Source organism: Cynocephalus volans, chromosome 6 (genome assembly GCF_027409185.1).
Source record: "Cynocephalus volans isolate mCynVol1 chromosome 6, mCynVol1.pri, whole genome shotgun sequence".
NCBI lineage: Eukaryota > Metazoa > Chordata > Mammalia > Dermoptera > Cynocephalidae > Cynocephalus > Cynocephalus volans.
Window position 1 is genome coordinate 6,386,948 of NC_084465.1, and position 21,015 is coordinate 6,407,962.

Consider the following 21,015-nt stretch of genomic DNA (forward strand, 5'->3'; position numbering starts at 1 on the left):
TGTTTATTCTTCTTTCAGGATGCAGGATCACTGTGGAGATCGGGGTACTCCTGACAGTTTTGTTCCCTCGTCCTCTCCTGAGAGCGTCGTTGGGGTGGAGGTGAGCAGGTATCCAGATCTGTCACTGGTCAAAGAGGAGCCTCCGGAGCCGGTGCCTTCCCCCATCATTCCAATTCTTCCTAGCACTGCCGGGAAGAGTAAGGAAAATACTTAGCCTTATTATTTCTCTTTGTAATATGCCATTGTACTACTATAAATGTTTTGATTTTGAAAAGCCAGTAACACTCCTTTTTTCTTTTTAAGGTTCAGAATCAAGAAGGAATGATGTCAAAACTGAGCCAGGCACTTTATATTTTACATCACCTTTTGGTTCATCCCCGAATGGTCCCAGATCAGGTCTTATATCTGTAGCAATCACCCTGCACCCTACAGCTGCTGAGGTAAAAAATGAAATGACTTCTTAATGTTATAGAACACGTCCCTGTTTTTAAAGATGTGTTAGGTTGCTTACAGTGAAACACACACAGCAAAATCATGAATGATAAAGATCAAACTTAAGGGTAGGATTGGTAGTCGTTTCAGGCACCTGGGCTGCTTGTGAGTACTGTAATGGAGCAGTAAACTGGTCTCAGCCTAAGTCAAGGCAAAAAGGAAGCTAGGGCTCACATTTTCTTAATAAAGGATGTATACTTCAGAGAATTCTTTAGATAGAAACCTTTTCATAACTGTTAACGCTGTAGAAAATTAAGCAATGAAAAAGAACTTTATCAACAAAAGTTTCACAGAAGCAATAGAAATGTTCTTTGGATAGCAGCTACTTATGTCAAATACTAGCAGTTTGCTGAAGATTTTTTATTTTTTTAACTCTGAATTCTATGAAGACATTTTATTGGAGACCAAACTAGTAGTCCAGTGACATGACATTTTGGTTGTCAGCAAAATATAGTGATCATGTGACATTTGTATGTTCTTGTAGACAGTTTCAGACTTTTGGCCAGAGCTGTTTAGAATCCTCCTGAAGGCTTCTGACCTACTGTGAAAACTGACGGGGTTAGCTCATCCCTCACTGTTGCGTCCTTTATGCCCATTGGATATCAAGATAACTAGAATAGTTTAATGCGTTCCCAACTATTTAATGTTAATTGGAACACCTTTATGAAGATTGCTGTTTACAAAAGCTTTATTTGGATATTGGTCCATTAGAACAATTTTTTTTTTCTCACTGAGACTCTTCAAGACTTAAGTAAAAGTTGTTGGGTTTTCTTGCAATGCATATGCCATGCAGATAGCATGTATCCTAAGTATGTATTTTTCTTGAGTGGTTCACTGTTGCCTTCTGGGAGGGTAACACAGTGTTTGCACTTTGTTTTAGAACATTAGCAGTGTTGTCGCTGCGTTTTCCAACCTTCTTCACGTCCGAATTCCTAACAGCTATGAGGTTAGTAATGCTCCAGAGGTTCCGTCTGTGGGTTTGGTCAGTAGCCACAGAATAAACCCAGGTTTGGACTGTCGACAGCCTTTACTTCTTCGTGGGCCTCCGCCAGGATCTGCAAACCCTCCCAGATTGGCGAGCAAGTCTTACCGGCTGAAGCAGCCTAATGTGCCGTTTTCTCCAGCAAGCAATGGTGAGCCAGTGGGCATTTTGTTAACTCCAAATCCATTCTTGATTCAAAAAGTTCAGCTTATTCTTTGTAAAATCTCAATTTACTTTTAAAAAAGTAACAGGCAACGTGTTGGTGTGTAGTCCTTGGTAAATTAACCTTACGTGGGTGTTGTGTTTTCTGTGGTGTGATTTGACCTTGAATGTTCGGGTAGGTGTCTCATGCCGTGCTGTCAGCAAGGAGTGTCTCAGTGCCGGCCTCGTGCTCAGACCACAGGCAGCAGCTCTAGCCCGCTGGCTCTGGAGTGGCGCTGGGCCTTCTGCACCCGCGCCCCACACCCCACACCCTCTGCTGCTCACACGGTGTGGCCGAGGCTGGTGCCCCTCACTGGCTGTTTCCTCTTCTCTGCCCCACCGTCACTCCCTCGTGCGCTCCCTCGGCCCTCTTTGCAGGACGCTCCTCTTCCCATGGTGCCACTCATGCCCCTGTCTCGGGAAGCAGGACCACGTCCGCAGGCTTCCCTGCCCGTCTCACTGGATGTGTCCCCAGTGTGTGCCCAATCCAGCCCCATGTCCTCACTACCTCCTCGCTCCCCAGTTTCCTTGCTGTCTTCTTTCCATGCTCATCCTAATCCGAGAATCTAGTAGTTTCTCATTTCCCATCTTTGACCTCTTTTTGAAAATCGTCTGCATTGATGTTTGAGCACTTAGCCTCTGTTTCCGGCACTCATTTCCCCTGCCCTGTTCATCTTTCACACTCGACCTGAGCGACACTCTGGATGTACCCCGTGCTTTCTGATGCCTGAGTCCCGCACGTGTTTATCTTGCCTAGCATCCTTCCTCCCTTCTTATTGACTAATCACACTTATTTAAGATTCTGTTCTTTGTATTATCTTAACCCTCAATTAAAAGTAATATCTCTTTCCCTCTGCAACTCACTTTGCACTTGCACTGAACATCAGTATATCCTGGCGACTTGGTTTTGTTGGATTCTTCTTCATGACAGCCTTGCTCTCCCAGCTGTTTGAGTACAGGCATGTTCTTTATTTGTACCCAGTGGCACATAATAGATGCCCCATAACTATTGTTTAGAAGATAAGATTGTTATTAGTTAAAGAACAATATAAAGTAAGTTATGAGCCTTGTTGTAATAAGTTGATGTGGTGTAATTTTACACCTTGTACCACTCTGTGTCATCAGTCAGTCTTAATTACTAACACAAGTCGGTTGCTTTTAGGTATTTCTGGATATAAGGATCCTAGTCACAGTATTGCAGAAGGTGCAGCACTCAGACCACAGTGGTGTTGTCACTGTAAAGTGGTTATTCTTGGAAGTGGCGTGCGGAAATCTTTCAAAGATCTGACCTTTGTGAACAAGGTACTTTACTATTCTTTTCATGACTCAGCGTCCAACCAAAACCGTCCTTGGCAGTGTCTGCTCCAGCCTCAGCGTCTGTCTGTCTGTGGTGGCATGTGATGGAGCACATATTCCCAGAAGTAGCCTAGCGCATATTAGATGTGCTTGGGCTTAAAACCGAATGCTGCCACAGACTGTTAAAATGAATATTAGGAGGACCACATATTTTAAAGTAGAATGAAGTGTGGACAGTATTGTTTGTTTTGTGCTTTTATTTTCTCTATGGCTAAATTATTATATGCTAAATATTAGGACATAGTTACCTTTTTACTTTTAAGATAGAGAACCACTCTCACTTTCGAGCATAACATAAAAGTCAACAATGTATAGAACCTGTTTTTATGAATTTTTGACTTGTTGAGAGCCCCACATATTTCTCTCTTTGCTTTTCAGGATTCCCGAGAAAGCGCCATGAGAGTGGAGAAGGACATTGTCTTTTGTAGTAATAACTGCTTTATTCTTTATTCATCGACTGCACAAGCAAAAAACTCAGAAATCAAGGTAAAATTTAGGATAATCTCAACTAATCGACAATGCGTAATGAGTGATTTCTGTCTGGGTGTGCATTAGTGAGTTAAACAGATGTGTTCCTGCCTTCATAGAGTCTCTGTGTGGAATGGAAATCCTGAGCAGATGCAAATCGAGCTGAGAAAGAGAAGTTGTAAATAGCCTCGATTTGTGTTACTATTTCAAAGTCAATAAGTTATTTGACAAAAGTAGGCAGACTGAAATTACATTTTAAAAGTTCAGAATTAAGTAGAATACTAATACTAAAAACTTTAATTGTACTAATTTAATTACAAATATCTTAACATTTTAAGATTGTTTTTATTGATCTTATCCCAATAGGAAAACCTGTTGAAGAACAAAATTTAAGTCTATTAATGCATTTTGAGAGAAAGCATTTTGCCCACGCCATGTTGGAAAAAGTTTGCTTCACTTGGTTTTGTGTAATTTATGTGTATCTGGAGTGTGTAGTTGATACAAATGATGGATATATTTTTAATCATATGTTTTGAAGGAAATTTTCTTCCTGTGTGGGTCATTTCTCCCTCCAGATTATTGCTCTAGCATGTCTTTCACAGAAAAACCTTCTGGAGACTCATTTTTTAACAGGCTGTAGTCCCCAATATAATAAAATCCAAGCTATATGACAAATAAATTTAATCTTTAAAATATATCATCCTGGAGGAGAGAAGGAACTGTTTTCCACCAGGTAGTTTCTTGAGTCCGTGTGCGATTCCTGCCTACTTCTGGGTTTAATATGAGGCTTGTCTTTTTTCAGATACCTTGTGGGATGGGGGTGTGTGGGAAGAGGGGAGTCTGTGGGCTTCTCAGGGAAAAGCTCATATGATTTGTTTGTTGATATGGGGCTCCTTCCCCTTCTCTCCCATTTACACCAATTAATGAAGACTGAGAGCGGGGATAAGCACTAAGGAGACTATGTTGCAACAGTCTTATCTGGTTTAACAAAAAACACTTCCCTTATACACCTGAAATTAGTTAGCTCTGCTGACAGCTTTGATTTTTCTGGCTTCATTACAGTTAGAAAGAGGGTGTCCACAAAGGGCTTAAGAGAGAATATTCTCTGAGGTTAGGCATGGAAAGGACCCACCCATAGCTGCCCTGCTGTGGTCAGCTCTGTCAGTCCTTATCACCTTAGGTGTTCCACATGAAGCCTCACCACTCACTGACCCTTTTCCTGCCTGCCTCTCAAGTTGCACCCTGGTGGCCGTATGCTTGGCTTCTTGTTTGCACAAGAATTGCTTTTAGGGCTTGTGAATTACAGTTGACCCCTGAACAATATGGGTTTGAACTGTGCGGGTCCACTTACATGCGCATTTTTTCCCAACCAACCTCTGATCAAAAATACAGTATAATGCGTAAACAGAGGGCTGACTTCTCACATCCTTAGGCTCTGCAGGGCCGACTGTGGGACTTGAGTATTCTGGTACATGCTGAGAGGGGAGATTCTGGACCAATCCCCCACAGGTACCAAGGGACTTCTTTCCTGTGGTTTTTTTTTTTTTTTTTATTGCCCAGGAATCCATTCCATCATTACCACAGTCCCCCATGAGAGAGGCACCTTCCAAAGCGTTTCATCAGTACAGCAACAACATCTCCACTTTAGACGTGCACTGTCTCCCGCAGCTGCAGGACAGAGCCTCCCCCCCTGCGTCACCACCCATCGCATTCCCACCTGCTTTTGAGGCAGCCAGAGTAGAGGCCAAGCCAGATGAGCTGAAGGTCACGGTCAAGTTAAAGCCTCGGCTGAGAACTGTCCATGGTGGGTTTGAAGACTGTAGGCCATTAAATAAAAAGTGGAGAGGGATGAAATGGAAGAAATGGAGCATTCATCTTGTCATCCCCAAGGGGACATTTAAGCCACCTTGTGAGGAAGAAATAGATGAATTTCTGAAGAAACTGGGCACTTCCCTCAAACCTGACCCTGTGCCCAAAGACTATCGCAAGTGTTGCTTTTGTCATGAAGAAGGTGATGGCTTGACAGACGGACCAGCGAGGCTCCTCAACCTCGACTTGGATCTGTGGGTCCACTTGAATTGTGCTCTGTGGTCCACGGAGGTCTATGAGACTCAGGCTGGTGCATTAATAAACGTGGAGCTAGCACTGAGGAGGGGCCTGCAAATGAAATGTGTCTTCTGTCATAAGACAGGTGCCACCAGCGGATGTCACAGATTTCGATGCACCAACATTTATCACTTTACTTGCGCCATTAAAGCACAATGCATGTTTTTTAAGGACAAAACTATGCTTTGCCCCATGCACAAACCAAAGGGAGTTCATGAGCAGGAGCTAAGTTACTTTGCAGTCTTCAGGAGGGTCTATGTTCAGCGAGATGAGGTGCGACAGATCGCTAGCATCGTGCAGCGAGGAGAACGGGACCACACTTTTCGTGTGGGAAGCCTCATCTTCCATACCATTGGCCAGCTGCTTCCACATCAGATGCAGGCATTCCACTCTCCTAAAGCCCTCTTCCCCGTGGGCTACGAAGCCAGCCGGCTGTACTGGAGCACACGCTACGCCAACAGGCGCTGCCGCTACTTGTGCTCCATTGAGGAGAAGGATGGGCGCCCAGTGTTCGTCATCAGGATCGTGGAGCAAGGCCACGAAGATCTGGTCTTAAGTGACATGTCACCTAAAGGTAAGACCTACTGTTTATATGTTCTGCAGAGCTAGTTACTCTGATAATAGGCTAGTAATACATGTTTCATTTCAGTATTTCCGTGTTTTCTCATGTTCATTTCATAACAACAGATGTGGATTTTTCATTTACAAATGCAAATCTGTGTTGTCACACCCTGTTTGCTTTGCTATTCAATTTTCTAAACACTTTCATCGTTAATATTCGAATACATTTGAACGTAAGAGTTGGTGATGATTTGTAGATAGAGGTTGCCTGTCATTTGCATTGGGGACCCTCTTCTTGGTGTCAGTTAGGCAGGGACCATATATTAAAGCATGTTGTGTACATTGTCTTATCTCAGGAGGATCAGATAGTACATAAATTTAGAGCTGGAAACTAGACAATTTTGAGTGCCAGGGTTAAGTTTGGATTGATGTAAAATTTAGCCGTTTTTATTAAAATACACAAAAATTCTCTAAAGATATTTCCAAAGAAAGCATCAATTTAACATTTTAAGTCTGAGGGGAAAGGAACATATCTACAGACATTACTAATTGGACTAATTATTTTTAAATCTGTTGGGTTATATGGCCACTATGAATGTGAATTAACTATTTGCATGGGTTTCAGTTAAACTTTCACTGCTTAATGTCCCAGTGTAACATTTTATTTTCCTCAAAATTTTATTAAGTCTTTAAAATAAATTGCCACCATTTAATCAACAGGTTTGTTAACTTACTACCCAACAGGTTTTATTTGGAAGTTAAAGTTAGTGCGTCTCCGTTAGTGGTTAGTCTTCATTTTGCTGTTGCTTCTATGTTGTATCCTGTTTCTTTCTCCATTTAGCTAAAAGCAAGTTTACTATAAAAATTATGTTTTTTGTCCATATGTAGGTGTTTGGGATAAAATTTTGGAGCCTGTGGCATGTGTGAGAAAAAAATCTGAAATGCTTCAGCTTTTTCCAGCATATTTAAAAGGGGAAGATCTGTTTGGCCTGACCGTCTCCGCCGTGGCACGGATAGCTGAATCAGTGAGTGTCGTGGTCGAGTCACTGTCATGACTTGCACACCTGCTGTAATATTCGTGATACGTTTCAGAAAGTGATTTTGCCTGGGGATTAACCCCTGTTTCTCTTAAAGCAAATAAGGCACTGATGATTGATCAGGAGCCCTCAGGACGTGTTAATGTTCACTCAGTGAGGTAGCCAGCAAACTTCAGCTTCTCTTCAAGGCTGAAGGCAGCCAGGGCGAAGGACACCATTGGGTTGTCTCATCCTCTGGCTACACTGCATGGCTGAAGGTCCTCCTCTCCCCCTTGGCTTTCTGAACTTGTCCTGATGCTTGGTATTTATGGCCACCCTCCTGCCTCTTCCCAGGGCTAGTCACCAGGGGGCAGCGTATTGCAGCAGCGCTTGCTAATGTCTTGACATGTCTTTGCATAAAAGATTACAAGCATGTGTGACAGCAAGTCTGACTGAACTGCGTCTATATAATGCTTTTGGAAAATTGTGTCATTATGAGGCATTGTTATCAAGAATAAACAAATCATTGATGTGTTTTCTTTGGAGAAGCAGAGGATACCCTAAAAGCCACTCAGTAGTAAGCCTCATTGCTTCCTTTAGAATATCCCTGTCTAAATGATACGTATCTTTTATGACTGCACAGAACTGCATTTCACATGATATGTATTCTAGAAAAGACCTTTAACATATAAATTATTTTACAAGTAAGCCTTAAGTTACCACCTATACTCCTAGGATGTTGAAAGTGATAAACTTATAGTCAAATTGAAAGAAGTGAGAAATGATTGAAACAGTAAACCATATAAGTGATTAACTATTCTTAATTTTAAAATTCCAGACAGATATAAAAGTTGGCATTAATCTAGGTGAAAGAACTAAGATGGGAATCACTACATTCCTGTGTTTGTGAATTCGTTGGAATAATTAGATCCTAAAATCACACAAGTGTGCACATTGCTTGGCATGTGGTTGTTCTACGGGTTAATCTTTTTCTACAAGGAGCATTTGCCAGGGTTTGCTAAGTTCTCCTTTGAAACTGAATTTGCATATTCATACTTTAAATAGATCTGAGTACAGGCTGATTATGTTAACATCAATTAAAAGACCATTTTGTTACCACAGAAAATATTTACAAGTTATTTCCATATCAGGCCATCCTTTGGCCAGCTCAACATTGTCTGTAGTCTTGATCGAATAAATTAACTTTTTGCCTATTTTGGTTTTTTTCAGCTACCTGGGGTTGAGGCCTGTGAAAACTATACTTTCCGATATGGCCGAAATCCTCTCATGGAACTTCCTCTTGCTGTTAACCCCACAGGTTGTGCCCGTTCTGAACCTAAAATGAGTGCCCATGTCAAGAGGTTTGTGTTAAGGTATTTTGTTTTAACTTCACATAGTACAGCCCAGGGTTTCTAGGCGTATTCGTGGTTTTGTGCTTGACCTGTCTGCTGCTTACAAACCCTGCTGTCTCTGGCTGTGTATGTGCCTGACCACAGCAGAGAGCTCGCCGCGTGTCTCTGCTAGGCAGCTTTACATGTATGTTTCTGTCAGGAAGAGTTTGAATCAACTTGGCTTTGGGCGTTATTCAGAGATGTCTTCAGTTCTCCTTTTATTTTTTTCCTGTTGCTGTGCCATTGTCTGCAGGCCTCACACCTTGAACAGCACCAGCACCTCCAAGTCATTTCAGAGCACAGTCACTGGAGAGCTGAATGCACCTTACAGTAAACAGTTTGTCCACTCCAAGTCCTCGCAGTACCGGAAAATGAAGACTGAATGGAAGTCCAATGTGTATCTGGCCCGGTCTCGCATTCAGGTGAGAAGTATTTTGTGTTCAGGAAGAGAAGATAAAAGGAGAAGAGAAATCTGAAGATGTTGATGTCCAGTATGTGAAAAATGATTTCCCATGGCTGCAGGGATAGGATAGAATCATGTTTTTGAAATCACATTGAACTTGTCAGTTTATAACACTGGTAATTCAGTATGCAGTCTTGGAGCGTGGTGCTTGACGTCCCCAAATGGAAAGCAGACCTTGGGAATCCACGTCTTTGCATCTTGGTGAGAGCTCTTGGAAAACAGGTAGCAGTATATTTTGCACACACTGGATTTGTGGAGTTTGGTAGAGCTCTTTCAGGCACTTGTGAAAAATACAAAAGAAAGGATTCTCAAAAGGGTACTCTGGTTTTGGAAGTTACTTTATCTTTCAAAAGCCACCTTTTCATGAAATCATTACATATTTTTTTGATAGACCATGGAATATCTTACAGCTAAGGCCATCTGTGGGCTAATCGTTTAAATTTACATCTGTAGTCCATATTTCCTGCCTGAGCTGCAGACCTAAATATCTGAGTGCTTATTCAGCACCTCTCCTTGGATGTCCCAGAAAGGAATTATAAAAGCTCTCATTCTGCCAAACCTCTCCAGTCCTTAAGCCTGATTATCCTCCTGGCTCCCTGTCTTACTAAGTCATAGTACCATTTGTTTAAGTTGGCCTCTGTATCCCCAGATCTAAAGCATCATCAAATTCCATTGATTTTCCTTTTTTTTCTCCTGAAAGTTCTCTCCAGTCTACTCTCAGGCTCTCACCCGTTTCAATCTGTATCTCACTTGTCTAGACCATTGCAGAGCTGGCTGTCTCCTCTCTCCCCATCCCTACTCAGGTGACACTGGTTGTCTTTTAAAAATATAAATGGGATCAACATTCCATTGTTTGTACTTATTTGCATTCTCTTTCCTTTGTTTAGAACCTTTTCTTCCTCAATGCAAGTTTTTAGGATCTTCTCTTTGTTCTTGATATTTGGGCATTTTACAAAAATGGGTCCGAGTTGAGGCCTTTTTCATTTATTGCTTTCCTCACTTGATGGGCCCTTTCAGTCTGGAGCATTGAGACATTCAGTCCGAGAAACGTCTTTTGTATTTATACTTCTGCAAGTTTCTCCCTGCTGTTTTCTGTTTGCACGTATAGACAAATATTGGAGCCCTGAGATCTGGGTTCTCAAAGTGCACACCCAGACTTAGCAGCATCAGCCTCACCTGGGAACTTGAGATGTGCAGGTGTGGGGCCCAGCCCAGCCTCATGGAATCCAGCTCTAGAGGTGGGGCCCCCTGCATGATTCTAATGCACGTCAGAGAAGAATGTCCATCGTATACTAATATTCCCCCCTTCTGTTTATGGTTTCCTTGTCTCTTTTTTCCTTCTGCAACTTCCTCTGCTTTATTTGCTAATATTTTTTATGCATTTAAAGTAAATCAGCTCAGAGCCCTTTCTGCTTTTGGTCTTTTTGACATCTCATTTTCATGTTGTGAATAAACATCTTTCTTTCCTCTCTGCTGTGGCCGTTCTCCTTTGAGTCTCTCAGAATCTGTAGGCGAGTTAGTGCCCATCTCTGCTCCTTTGAGTTGTAGCTTTCTCCTGCTACATCACTTTTCCATTTTAAATGTTTCAAGATAGTTCTGTTTTGAGGAGTGTTCCTTCACTGTGATTTTAGTGGTATCTTCACTATCTATATTCAACCTGTCACCTTTAACCTGAAGCATTTTTGAGAGTTTTGGGGTTTTTTTTTTTTTGCCTCCTTCCTCTTTCTGGTCTATCAGCTTCTCTCCCACCCCCTCCCAGGTAGTCATGTTAATGATCTGGTATGTATGCAGTATTTTTCCATGCTTATATCTTAGAAGTACATACACATCTATGAACATACATAAAAATGAAATCATGTTATGTACACTTTTCTCTGAGGTCTCTCTGGATCAACTGAGGTAGTGCCGTATCGTCTGTTTAATGGCGCTATGATGTCCCATGATGTGGATGTACTGTAATTAAACCATTCCACGACTGGTGATTGTTTATTTTGTGGACAGTTTTTCTCACAACAAAGTGTTGACATCAATATTTTGTACAAATACCCTCCTGTATTGATAATTTCATTCCTTTGGGATATATTCTCAAAAGTTAGACTGCTGTGTAAATGTATAGGTACTTTTCATTTTAGTAGGTATTGTCAGTTTTCTAAAAAAAGTTTTCTAAAAAGGCTATAAAGTCTCCTGCAGTGCATGAGACTATTTTTTTGTTTGTTTTCCCATTTGTGGTAGGTATAGACTGATATTGCAGTTTCTAACTACTGATGAAAGGGCAGCTTTTCATGTCTGTCATTTGGATTTGCTTTTCTGGAAATTGTATATTCATCTCCTTTGTCTATTTTTCAATTTGTAAAAGCTTGGACTATTTGCCTACTAGGAAATTTAGTATCTTTTTTTCCTTGCAGAAATTTTAATTTTTGTATGGACATATATAATTTTATATAGCTGCTAGTCTTGGCCAAGACCACAGATTGTATATGCGTTCTCTTACATTTTTTTCTTGCAGAAATTTCTTTTAAGGACAATTTTATTTTCTTCCATTGGATAAATAATTGTTGAAGCACCACTTAGTAAATAACCCATCCATATTACAATGAATTTTAATACCACTGTTACTACTTTACATTAAATTTTCATATATGCAGGGATCTGTTTGAAGTCTGTATTCCTTTCCACTGATCTTGTCTGTTCTTAAACCAAACTATATTGATCTCCATACATACTGTTTTGTGTTCTGCTTTGTTCACTTCTGAGTCATATCAGAAGATAAGTCAGACATGCCTTGGAGATATTGCAGGTTCAGTTCCTGACCACTGCAATAAAGTGAGTATCTCAGTAGACCGAGTCACACAAATTTTTTGGCTTTCCAGTGTGTATAGATGTCATGTTTACACTATACTGTAGTCTATTAAATGTGCAATAGCATTGTATTTTTTAAAACCTTAATTTAAAAATACTTTATTGCTAAAAAATGCTAATGGTCATTTGAGCTTTCAGCAAGTTGTACTCTTTTCATTGGTGTAGGGTCTTGGGGCTCCTGATTGGGGTGGTGATTGCTGAAGGCTGGTGTGGCTATAACAGTTTCTTAGAATAAGATAACAATGAAGTTTACCTCATCGATTGACTTTCCCTTTCACAAAAGATTTTTCTGTAGCATACGACACTGTCTGATAGCATTTTACCCACAGTAGAACTTCTTTCAAAACTGGAGTCAGTCCTCTCAAACAGTGCTGCTGCTTATCAACTAAATTTATGTCATATTCTAGATCCTTTGTTGTCTCTTCAACAATGTTCACAGCATCTTCACCAGGAGTAGGTTTCATCTCAAAAAACCTCTTCTTGCTCATCCATAAGAAGCAACTCTTCCTCCATTTAAGTTGTATAATGAGATTATAGCAATTCAGTCACATTTTCAGGTTCCACTTGTAGTTCTCTTGTTGTTTCTACCACATCTGCAGTGACTTCGTCCACTGAAGTCTTAAACGCCTCAGAGTCATCCATGAAGGTTGGAACCAGCTTCTTCCAAAATCCTGTTAGTGCTGATCTTTTGACCTCCTCCCATGAATGGTGAATGTTCTTACTGGCATCTAGAATGATGAGTCTGGGCTGGCCAGTTAGCTCAGTTGGTTAGAGGTCAGCCTTGTACACCAAGGTCAAGGGTTCCGGTCTCCGTACCAGCCAGCTGCCAAAAAACAAACAGTAAATACTAGAATGGCAAATCCTTTCCAGAAAGTTTTCAATTTACTTTACCCAGATCCATCAGAGGAATCACTGTCTATGAAAGCTATAGCCTTATGAAATCTATTTCTTAAATAATAAGACCTGAAAGTCAAAATTACTTCTTGATCCATGAGCCGCAGGATGGGTGTTGTGTTAGCAGCATGCAAACACATCTCCTTGTACACCTCCTTCGGAGCTCTCGGGTGACCGGGTGTATTGCCAATAAGCTGTAGTATTTTGAAAGAAATCTCTTTTTCTGAGGAGAAGGTCTCAGCAGTGGGTTTCAAATATTCAGTAAACCGTGCTGTAAACAGATGTGCTCTTATCCAGGCTTTGTCATTCCATTTATACAGCACAGGCAGAGTAGATTTAGCATAATTCTCAAGGGCCCTAGGATTTCAGTTTGGTAAATGAGCATTAGCTTCAACTTAAAGTCACCAACTGCATTAGCTCCTAACAAGAGAGTCAGCCGCCCTTTGAAGCTTTGAAGTCAGGCATTGACTTCTCTCCAGCTATGAAAGGCCCGGATGGCATATTCTGATACAAGGCTGTTTCCTACATTGAAAATCTGGTGTTTCGTGTCGTCACCTTCATCAGTGATCCGAGCTACATCTTCTGGGTAACTTGCTGCAGCTTCTGCATCAGCACCTGCTATTTCACCTGCACGTTGATGTTATGGAGACAGCTTCTTTCCTTAAACCTCACGAACCAGCCTCTGACAGCTTCGGACTTTCCTTCTGTAGCTTCGTCACCTCTCTCTGCCTTCACAGAATGGAAGAGAGTTAGGCCCTTGCTCTGGATTAGGTTTTGGCTGAAGGGAATGTTATGGCTGGTTTGATCTTCTGTCCAGTCCACTAAACTTTCTCCATATCAGAGCTGGCCAGTTAGCTTAGTTGGTTAGAGAGTGGTGTTGGTAATACCAGGTTGGGGGTTCAGTCCACATACTGGCAAGCAAAAAAAGAAAAAATAAACCTTTCTCCATATCAGAAATAAGACTTTCACTTTCTTATCATGTGTGTGTTAGCAGGAATAGCACTTCTAATTTCCTTCAGTAAGTTTTCCTATGCATTCATAACCTGGCTACCTGGAGCAAGAGGCCTCACTTTTGGACTATCTTGTCTTTTGACACACCTTCCTTGCTAAGCTGAATCATTTCCAGCTTTTGGTTTAAAGCGAGCGACGTGGGACTCTCTCACTTGAGCACTTTGTAGTGCCGTCGTAGGTCTATCAGTTGGCCTAATTTCAACATTGTTGTGTCTCGGGGAACAGGGAGGCCTGAGGCGAGGGAGAGGGATGGAGGGACGGCCGGGCATGCAGCAGTCAGAACACACAGCATTTGTTAAGTTCACCGTCTCCTATGGGTACAGTTTCATGGCACCCCAGAACAGTTACAGTAGTAACATCAGAGGTTGCCGATCACCATAACAGATACGAGAATAATAATAAGAAAAAGTTTGAAATATTGAGAAAAATACCAAAATGTGACACACAGACGTGAAGTGAGCTGTTAGAAAACTGGCACCGATAGACTTGCTTGCTTTAGGCTGGTTGCAAACCTTCAGTCTGTCAACAAAACGCAGTATCCCTGAAGCACAGCAGCACAAGGTGCGCCTGTAGTGCCACGTGCTCCGGGGTGGTGCTCGATGGAGAACCACCGGGGTTCGCCGGGCTGCACGTGCTCGCCTCCTTCTCCATTCCTGCTTTCTGGTCAGAACTGAACACAGGAACCCAAACCGGGACAAGAAAATACAAATATTTATGGGCATTATTCAGTTTTTCAGCATGTCGTTTTCCGGAATTTGTAGTGCTGCAAGCTCACAGTGGTACACAAAGCATGCCGTGAACGAGGCTGTGGCAGACAGTCCCAGCTGCCGGATGACGGGGTGCTTCGGGGTTTCAGCCAATTCAAGTTCCGGTACATTTCTTTTCCAGCCTCAGAATTTTGTATTAGGGGAAAAAATTTGCCTTCCCCAAGAACTTCATTATTTGCAACTGTCCAAATAATTAGAGCAAAGTGACTTTTCCTGTTTCTCCTCTTTGCCCTGGCTTCTAGGAAACTCAGAGCCAAATTTGAAACCTGTTTATAGTGTTAATAATTTCATACAGTTAGCCCTATTTCTATTTTATTAAATTTATTGTTATGTCAAGTCCTTTTTGAAATAGCATTGGGTAAAATAAATATCAGGAGCCATTAGCTTATTGAGTTGGTGGGAACTCAGCATGGTGGTCCATGGAAGATAAGATAGTCTAGTAGAAAACGTGCGCAGCCTACTGGCAGTATTACTCTCTAGATATACCATAGGAATTGACTGAAAAAAAGACATAGGAGCAAGGTAGTGATGGTATGGTTGTAATTGTCAGATTTTTAAATTTTAGAAAATAGCATATTTAATAAGAAAGATAATTTAAGTGAAACCTTAAGTATGGCTTTAGATATAGACTTAAGGGTTATACCTTTGTATGAAAAAGAGAATGTAGATTTGTTGTCAAATAAATTGAATATGTATGCACACTTTTTTTTTTGTAGGGACTGGGCCTATATGCTGCTAGAGACATTGAGAAGCACACTATGGTCATTGAATATATCGGGACTATCATTCGAAATGAAGTAGCAAATAGAAAAGAGAAACTTTATGAGTCTCAGGTAGGTGTCTGGTCCTGTGGTCATAGACGCCTGACCATAGTCATCCACTCTGTCCCTGTGCGTCCAAACACCCCGAAAAGTAGGCCCACATCTGTTATGCTGTGTTCCATTTTGAACAGAAGCCGTATTGGGTATTCTTGTACTTGTATCTATTTCCATCGGTTTTTATCTTTTTAAATTGGTACTGTTAGTTGCATAAATATAAATGTAGACTAATGAGTCTGGCTTCACAAGCAGTGTGCTGATTCAGTGCTTTCCATGTGTACCATGTAGATGTCTTCTGCCTGTGGTCAGTGGAACACCGCAGGGCGTGTGATCAGGTCGCTTTTCCGTTCAGTTTCAACTTTGTCCTCTTGGGGTGGGCATGAACATGGAGGGGACTCTTAGACGCACACTGAGCACCTGCCTTCTCTTTCAGAACCGTGGCGTGTACATGTTCCGCATGGATAACGACCACGTGATTGATGCAACGCTCACAGGAGGGCCTGCAAGGTGAGACAGAGAGGAGTCTGAGCAGCAGGGTTGTGCTGCGCAGTGGGTCAGTGCTAGTGGAGAGAAGACTGAAGCAGGGGTGCCGTGCTCTGACTGCAGCCTTGCAGTGATCGAGAATTCAGACCACTGAGTTTCGAGAAGAATTTTTATTTAAAATTTATATTTGTACTTGCAAATTGAAATATATTTAGAAAAAAGTTTTCCCTATGAATTGACCACTTTTAAAGCTTCTTCTAGTTGTTTTACAATAAATAGTTTTCTGACATGGTGGCTTGCAGATATATCAACCATTCATGTGCACCTAATTGTGTGGCTGAAGTGGTGACATTTGAGAGAGGACACAAAATTATCATCAGCTCCAACCGGAGGATCCAGAAAGGAGAAGAGGTAAGAAAGTGTGGATTATGCCTGTTGCTCGAACCCTGGGCAGGGAGCAGCTCACTGCTTTGCACAGGTAGCTTGCTCGGCTGCTTTCAAGTTCTGGATTGCTGTGAAAATTCTCCTCACAGTGGGTCACATTCGCCACCCTATCATATTTGACCCTTTATGCATTGAAATCCCGCCTTCTTCCGCACGGTGGCCTTGAGAGTAGTTAATACTGGCTCTCCACTCCCTCACTCCTGTTCCACCCCCTCAGCGTCCCGTGTCACTCGTGCAGCTCATTTCCATGTGTCTTCAGACCCTTTATCCCGTTAAACGTGGACACCACTTGGCAGTGCACCTCCCCTTAAAGATCTGAAGAGCATCGTGGAACAGCTGCCTCCGTGGTCTCTGGCATGTCGGGGCTCGCGAGGTGGCGCCGAGGAGCAGTGCAAGCTTCCATCAGAGGCGCAGACAGTTTAGGTGTCGTGTTGTTTTGTTTGGTCTCCAAAATGCTGAACTTGGCATTTGTCTCTGTGGTCTCACAAGATGACTTTGGTCCAGCATTTCCAGCTGTGAAGATTATTATTAGTCTTATTTGCCTCATTTACATTTCCCAGCTTTGTCGTTCACAGACGTGGTCAGCACCTTGACCCGGGGCCATGGTCCTGGAATTGGCGTTTACTGGAAAGCTCGCACTGGGCAGCGTTGGTTTCTGTGGGAGACGTCCCCGTCTGGGGAGTGTCTTCACTTTGTTGGAGCCCCAGCCCTCATGCACATGGCTGGGGGATTATACCCGTATTTCTGGTCATCTTTTTTGGCCGGGGGTGGCGGGCCAGTACAGGGATTCGATCCCTTAACCTTGGTGTCTTATAACACCACGCTCTAACCAACTGAGCTAACTGGCCAGCCCCTGGTCGTCTTTTTGGAATCTCCTTTTTTAATCAAGAATAAGGGTCTGACTAGACCGAAGGCCCCTTGTATGTCTCAAAGTGACTTGCATAGATGAGAGAGAGTATGTGGGAGCCCCAGCATGGTGCCAGTAACCACGAGGGGGGCACCATGGTGGTTAGAAAAGACCTGGCTGAGCCCAGGCTTGGCCACCCTCTTCCTACCTGAGTCTTCTTGAGTCAGTCATTTAACCTCTCTGAGCCTCTATTTTGTTTTCTGTAAAATGGAAAAAAAAAAAAATTCCTTACAAAGCTCCTGTAAGAACTTGGCAAATACCTGATAAAAGGTAGTAGTATCATTACTAAGGGTAGCAACTCAATAAATATTGGTTTATCTCCTTTCTGTGCAGAAAGTCTTTCCAAATAGTGTCCTAGAATATTCAGATTAAAGACAGCCTAGAAATGATTGATCCTCCCCTTCATGTCACAGTGTCAGATTTTTCAGGGTGGGGGTTGCAGGTGCGGCTTTGCAGGCTCCCACCTACCTTGACAGCAGGGTTGTTCTGAGATATTAGTAATGAATTGATAACCCCTAAATAGAGACGTCCTTGCGATAGTCTTTTCAGTGAGGAAAGAGGAAAGGCCTTGTCAGCTGGCAGGGGCCCCTGCATGCCCCACTCAGCAGGTCAGAGGTGGCAGAAGCCTAGTGCGTGGGGGCGGGGCAGGCCCTCATCCCCCCCAAAGCCATGTCCCCACTGGTCCCCTCCATCCACTTCTCGGGACGGTGCTATGAGAAGTTGTAAATGTTCTCCAGCCAGGCCACCCTTTCTCAAATCCGGCTCAGCTTAAAAATTCCGTCTTTCCCATGTCCCCTGCTGAAGTGCAGCGCTGTTAATTTCCACTCTTCGAGTCCCCTCAAGGTCCCACGGAACCTCTGCAACTCAGGTCGTCTTTTATTTACATCCCTGGCGTTTGCTGGCTTTGCAGTGTGGGGAGTATGGAGGCCGAGCGCCTCCCCCGCTTTCCCGTCCCCTCTGACACCGTGTCTTTGCTGTGGGCAGCTCTGCTACGACTATAAGTTTGACTTTGAAGATGACCAGCACAAGATCCCGTGTCACTGTGGGGCTGTGAACTGCCGGAAGTGGATGAACTGAACGCATTCCTTGCTGTCTCAGCGGCGGCTTGTCCCCGGGAAGAGGTGATTCAGCACACCATTGGGGTTTGGCAGACAGAAAGATATTTTTGTTTTCTGTTCTATGACTTTTCGAAAAATAGCTTCTGGGAGTTCTGATTTCCTCGGCCCCCGAGGCTGAAGCGGTGCGCGGGGTGGGCGGAACCCAGAGGGTCCAGCACTTTTGCTTTTGTTTTCTTTCTTTTCTTTTCTTTTTCCTTGTGGGTGGGTTTTGTTTTGTTTTGTTTCGTAGTCTCACTAAGGAGAAACTTTTACTGGGGCAAAGAGCCGATGGCTGCCCTGCCCCGGGGCAGGGGCCTTCCTATGAATGTAAGACTGAGATCACCAGCGCAGGGGTCCGCAGTGCGGCCGCGGCCTGGCCGGGCAGGGCAGGGCCTCGAACCCAGACGCTTCGGAGTAAAGTAGACACCACTGAACAAGGAATGTACTGAATGACTTCCTTAGGGATAGAGCTAAGGGATAATAACTTGCACTAAAATACACTTAAATACTTGATTCCATGAGTCAGTTTATTGTAGTTTTTTGATTTCTGTAAAATAAGAGAAACTTTTTGTATTTATTATTGAATAAGTGAATGAAGCTATTTTTAAATAAAAGTTAGAAGAAAGCCAAGCTGCTGCTGTTACCTGCAGAACTAACAAACCCTGTTACTTTGTACAAATATGTAAATATTTTGAGAAAAAATACAGTATAAAAATAGTTATTGACCAAATGCTACCAGGCTCTGCAGCAGCTCGGGTGCTTATAAAATGTTCATAGGGATGTTACAATATAATTTTGTGTCATTAAATACGCCATTATAATTATGTAATAACCAAAATTTCAACCTGGAGTGTTTGGGGCTTTTTGGAAACTACGGTCTATTAGTACTTAATTGTTTTATACACCTTACTTCTGACAGAACAGACTGTATGCTACGACTACAACTTTTATAGCTGTTTTGGTAATTTAAACTAATTTTTCATATTATATTGTTGCATCCCTACTTCTTCAGTCAGGTTTTTTTGTGCTTACAATTTGTGATAACTGTGAATAACTGCTTAAAAATACACCCAAATGGAGGCTGAATTTTTTCTTCAGCAAAAGTAGTTTTGATTAGAACTCTGTTTCAGGCCACAAAGAATCATGTAAACATAATAGGATCATGTAGCAGGAACGTAAATCTAACTCTTTAGCCTTCTATTTAACACAAAAATTTTTAAAAGGAAAAAAAAAAAAAAAAGATGTGATTATGCTTGCGGCTGCAGGACTCCGGCAATAGGGTTTTTGGAAGATGTAATTTTAAAATGTGTTTGTATGGACTGTTTGTTTACATTTCTTTAATAAAAAATAAAAACACTGTTTTGTGTTTGCTTGTAGAAACTTAATCAGCATTTTGAACCAGGTTAGCTTTTTATTTTGTACTTAAAATTCTGGTACTGACACTTCACAGGCTAAGTATAAAATGAAGTTTTCGTGTGCACAATTCAAGTGGACTGTAAACTGTTGGTATATTCAGTGATGCAGTTCTGAACTTGTAATGTATATGGCATGATGTATTTTTATCTTACAGAATAAATCAATTGTATATATTTTTCTCTTGATAAATAGCTGTATGAAATTGGTTTCTTGAATATTTTTCTTCTCTTGTACAATATTCTGACATCCTACCAGTATTTGTCCTACCGGGTTTTTGTTGTTTTCTGTTCTGTACAATAGTATCTAATGTTGGCAAAAATTGAATTTTTTGAAGTATACAGAGTGTTATGGGTTTTGGAATTTGTGGACACAGATTTAGAAGATCACCATTTACAAATAAAGTATTTTACATCTATAAAGCTGCCTTGAGTTTCTGTTAACCCCTCATGATCACATGACAGTGGTGCTGTTAGATTGATGACTGCTTGAAATGCACTGACCTGCTGCTGTCTCTTGCAGAGTTACTGGAGCACGGATGTCATCACCCTGGTTCTCTTTCTTGTCAAGTAAGTTTAGATGCAACTTTATAAATCATTCCCGCTAGACACTCTCTTCCTTTCCATCGAATTAAAGGCATTTCTGTTTCCTTTTAGAACGTTTATCAAGACCAAATTAAAAATTATTCTCGGTGCCTTGCTCCCTTGTTCAAAGCCTTTTTTTTTTTTGATTAATTGGTAAGTTTAGTCTTCTGATTTTTTTTTTTTTTTTGAGGCAGCTTTCCTGTCTTATTCTGTGCGATAGACACCTTCTCTCTGTCTTAGTTTGTTTTGTGTTGCTATAAGGGATTATCTGAGTCTGGGTAGTAAAAGTTTATTTGGCTCATGACTCTGGTGGCTGGAAAGTCCAACGTGGCACTGGCCTCTGCTCAGCCTGGTGAGGGCCTCGTGCTACCACAACGTAGTGGTGAAGCAGAAGAGGAGTGGGCAGGAGTGAAAAGGGACAAAAGCGTGAGAGGTGCCCCTGCTTTGTAACAACCTATGCTCGTGGGAACTAATCCAGTCTTGACAAAGTGAGAACTCACTGCCGCGAGAAGGGCACCCAGCTGTCAGTGCGGGTGGAGCCCCCACGACCCAAATGCCCTCCCGTCAGGCTCCACCCCTTAACGACACTGCCTCCCAACACTGCCACAGTGGGGACAAAGCCTCAACCTGAGTTTTGGTGGGGACAAGCCATATTCAAATCATAGCACTATCATAACGAGTTTAACATACCTAATTTAAAGG

General features: G+C 42.2%; 1 protein-coding gene and 1 non-coding gene across 16 annotated transcripts in view; one reads left to right on the top strand and one right to left on the bottom strand.

Annotated features, from left to right (window-relative positions):
• Positions 1 to 20,151, top strand: part of KMT2C (lysine methyltransferase 2C) — a 268,845-nt gene extending 248,694 nt beyond the window's left edge. For 9 of the 15 annotated variants that reach the window (XM_063101221.1, XM_063101225.1, XM_063101229.1 and 6 more), the window contains 13 exons: positions 19 to 197; positions 304 to 440; positions 1,373 to 1,625; positions 2,838 to 2,977; positions 3,410 to 3,517; positions 5,060 to 6,179; positions 7,055 to 7,191; positions 8,413 to 8,555; positions 8,827 to 8,995; positions 15,284 to 15,400; positions 15,819 to 15,892; positions 16,171 to 16,279; positions 18,204 to 20,151. In XM_063101221.1, coding sequence (XP_062957291.1) covers positions 19 to 197; positions 304 to 440; positions 1,373 to 1,625; positions 2,838 to 2,977; positions 3,410 to 3,517; positions 5,060 to 6,179; positions 7,055 to 7,191; positions 8,413 to 8,555; positions 8,827 to 8,995; positions 15,284 to 15,400; positions 15,819 to 15,892; positions 16,171 to 16,279; positions 18,204 to 18,296 — 2,779 coding nt within the window. In that variant the 3' untranslated portion in view covers positions 18,297 to 20,151. Of the gene's footprint in view, positions 1 to 18; positions 198 to 303; positions 441 to 1,372; positions 1,626 to 2,837; positions 2,978 to 3,409; positions 3,518 to 5,059; positions 6,180 to 7,054; positions 7,192 to 8,412; positions 8,556 to 8,826; positions 8,996 to 15,283; positions 15,401 to 15,818; positions 15,893 to 16,170; positions 16,280 to 18,203 lie in introns of those variants that run through there. The other 6 variants (XM_063101226.1, XM_063101237.1, XM_063101230.1 and 3 more) reach the window with 5 other exon arrangements.
• On the bottom strand, positions 17,085 to 17,160 carry TRNAY-AUA (transfer RNA tyrosine (anticodon AUA)). The gene has a single exon. It is a non-coding gene; the product is annotated as a tRNA-Tyr (tRNA).
• Positions 20,152 to 21,015: the final 864 nt, after the last annotated feature.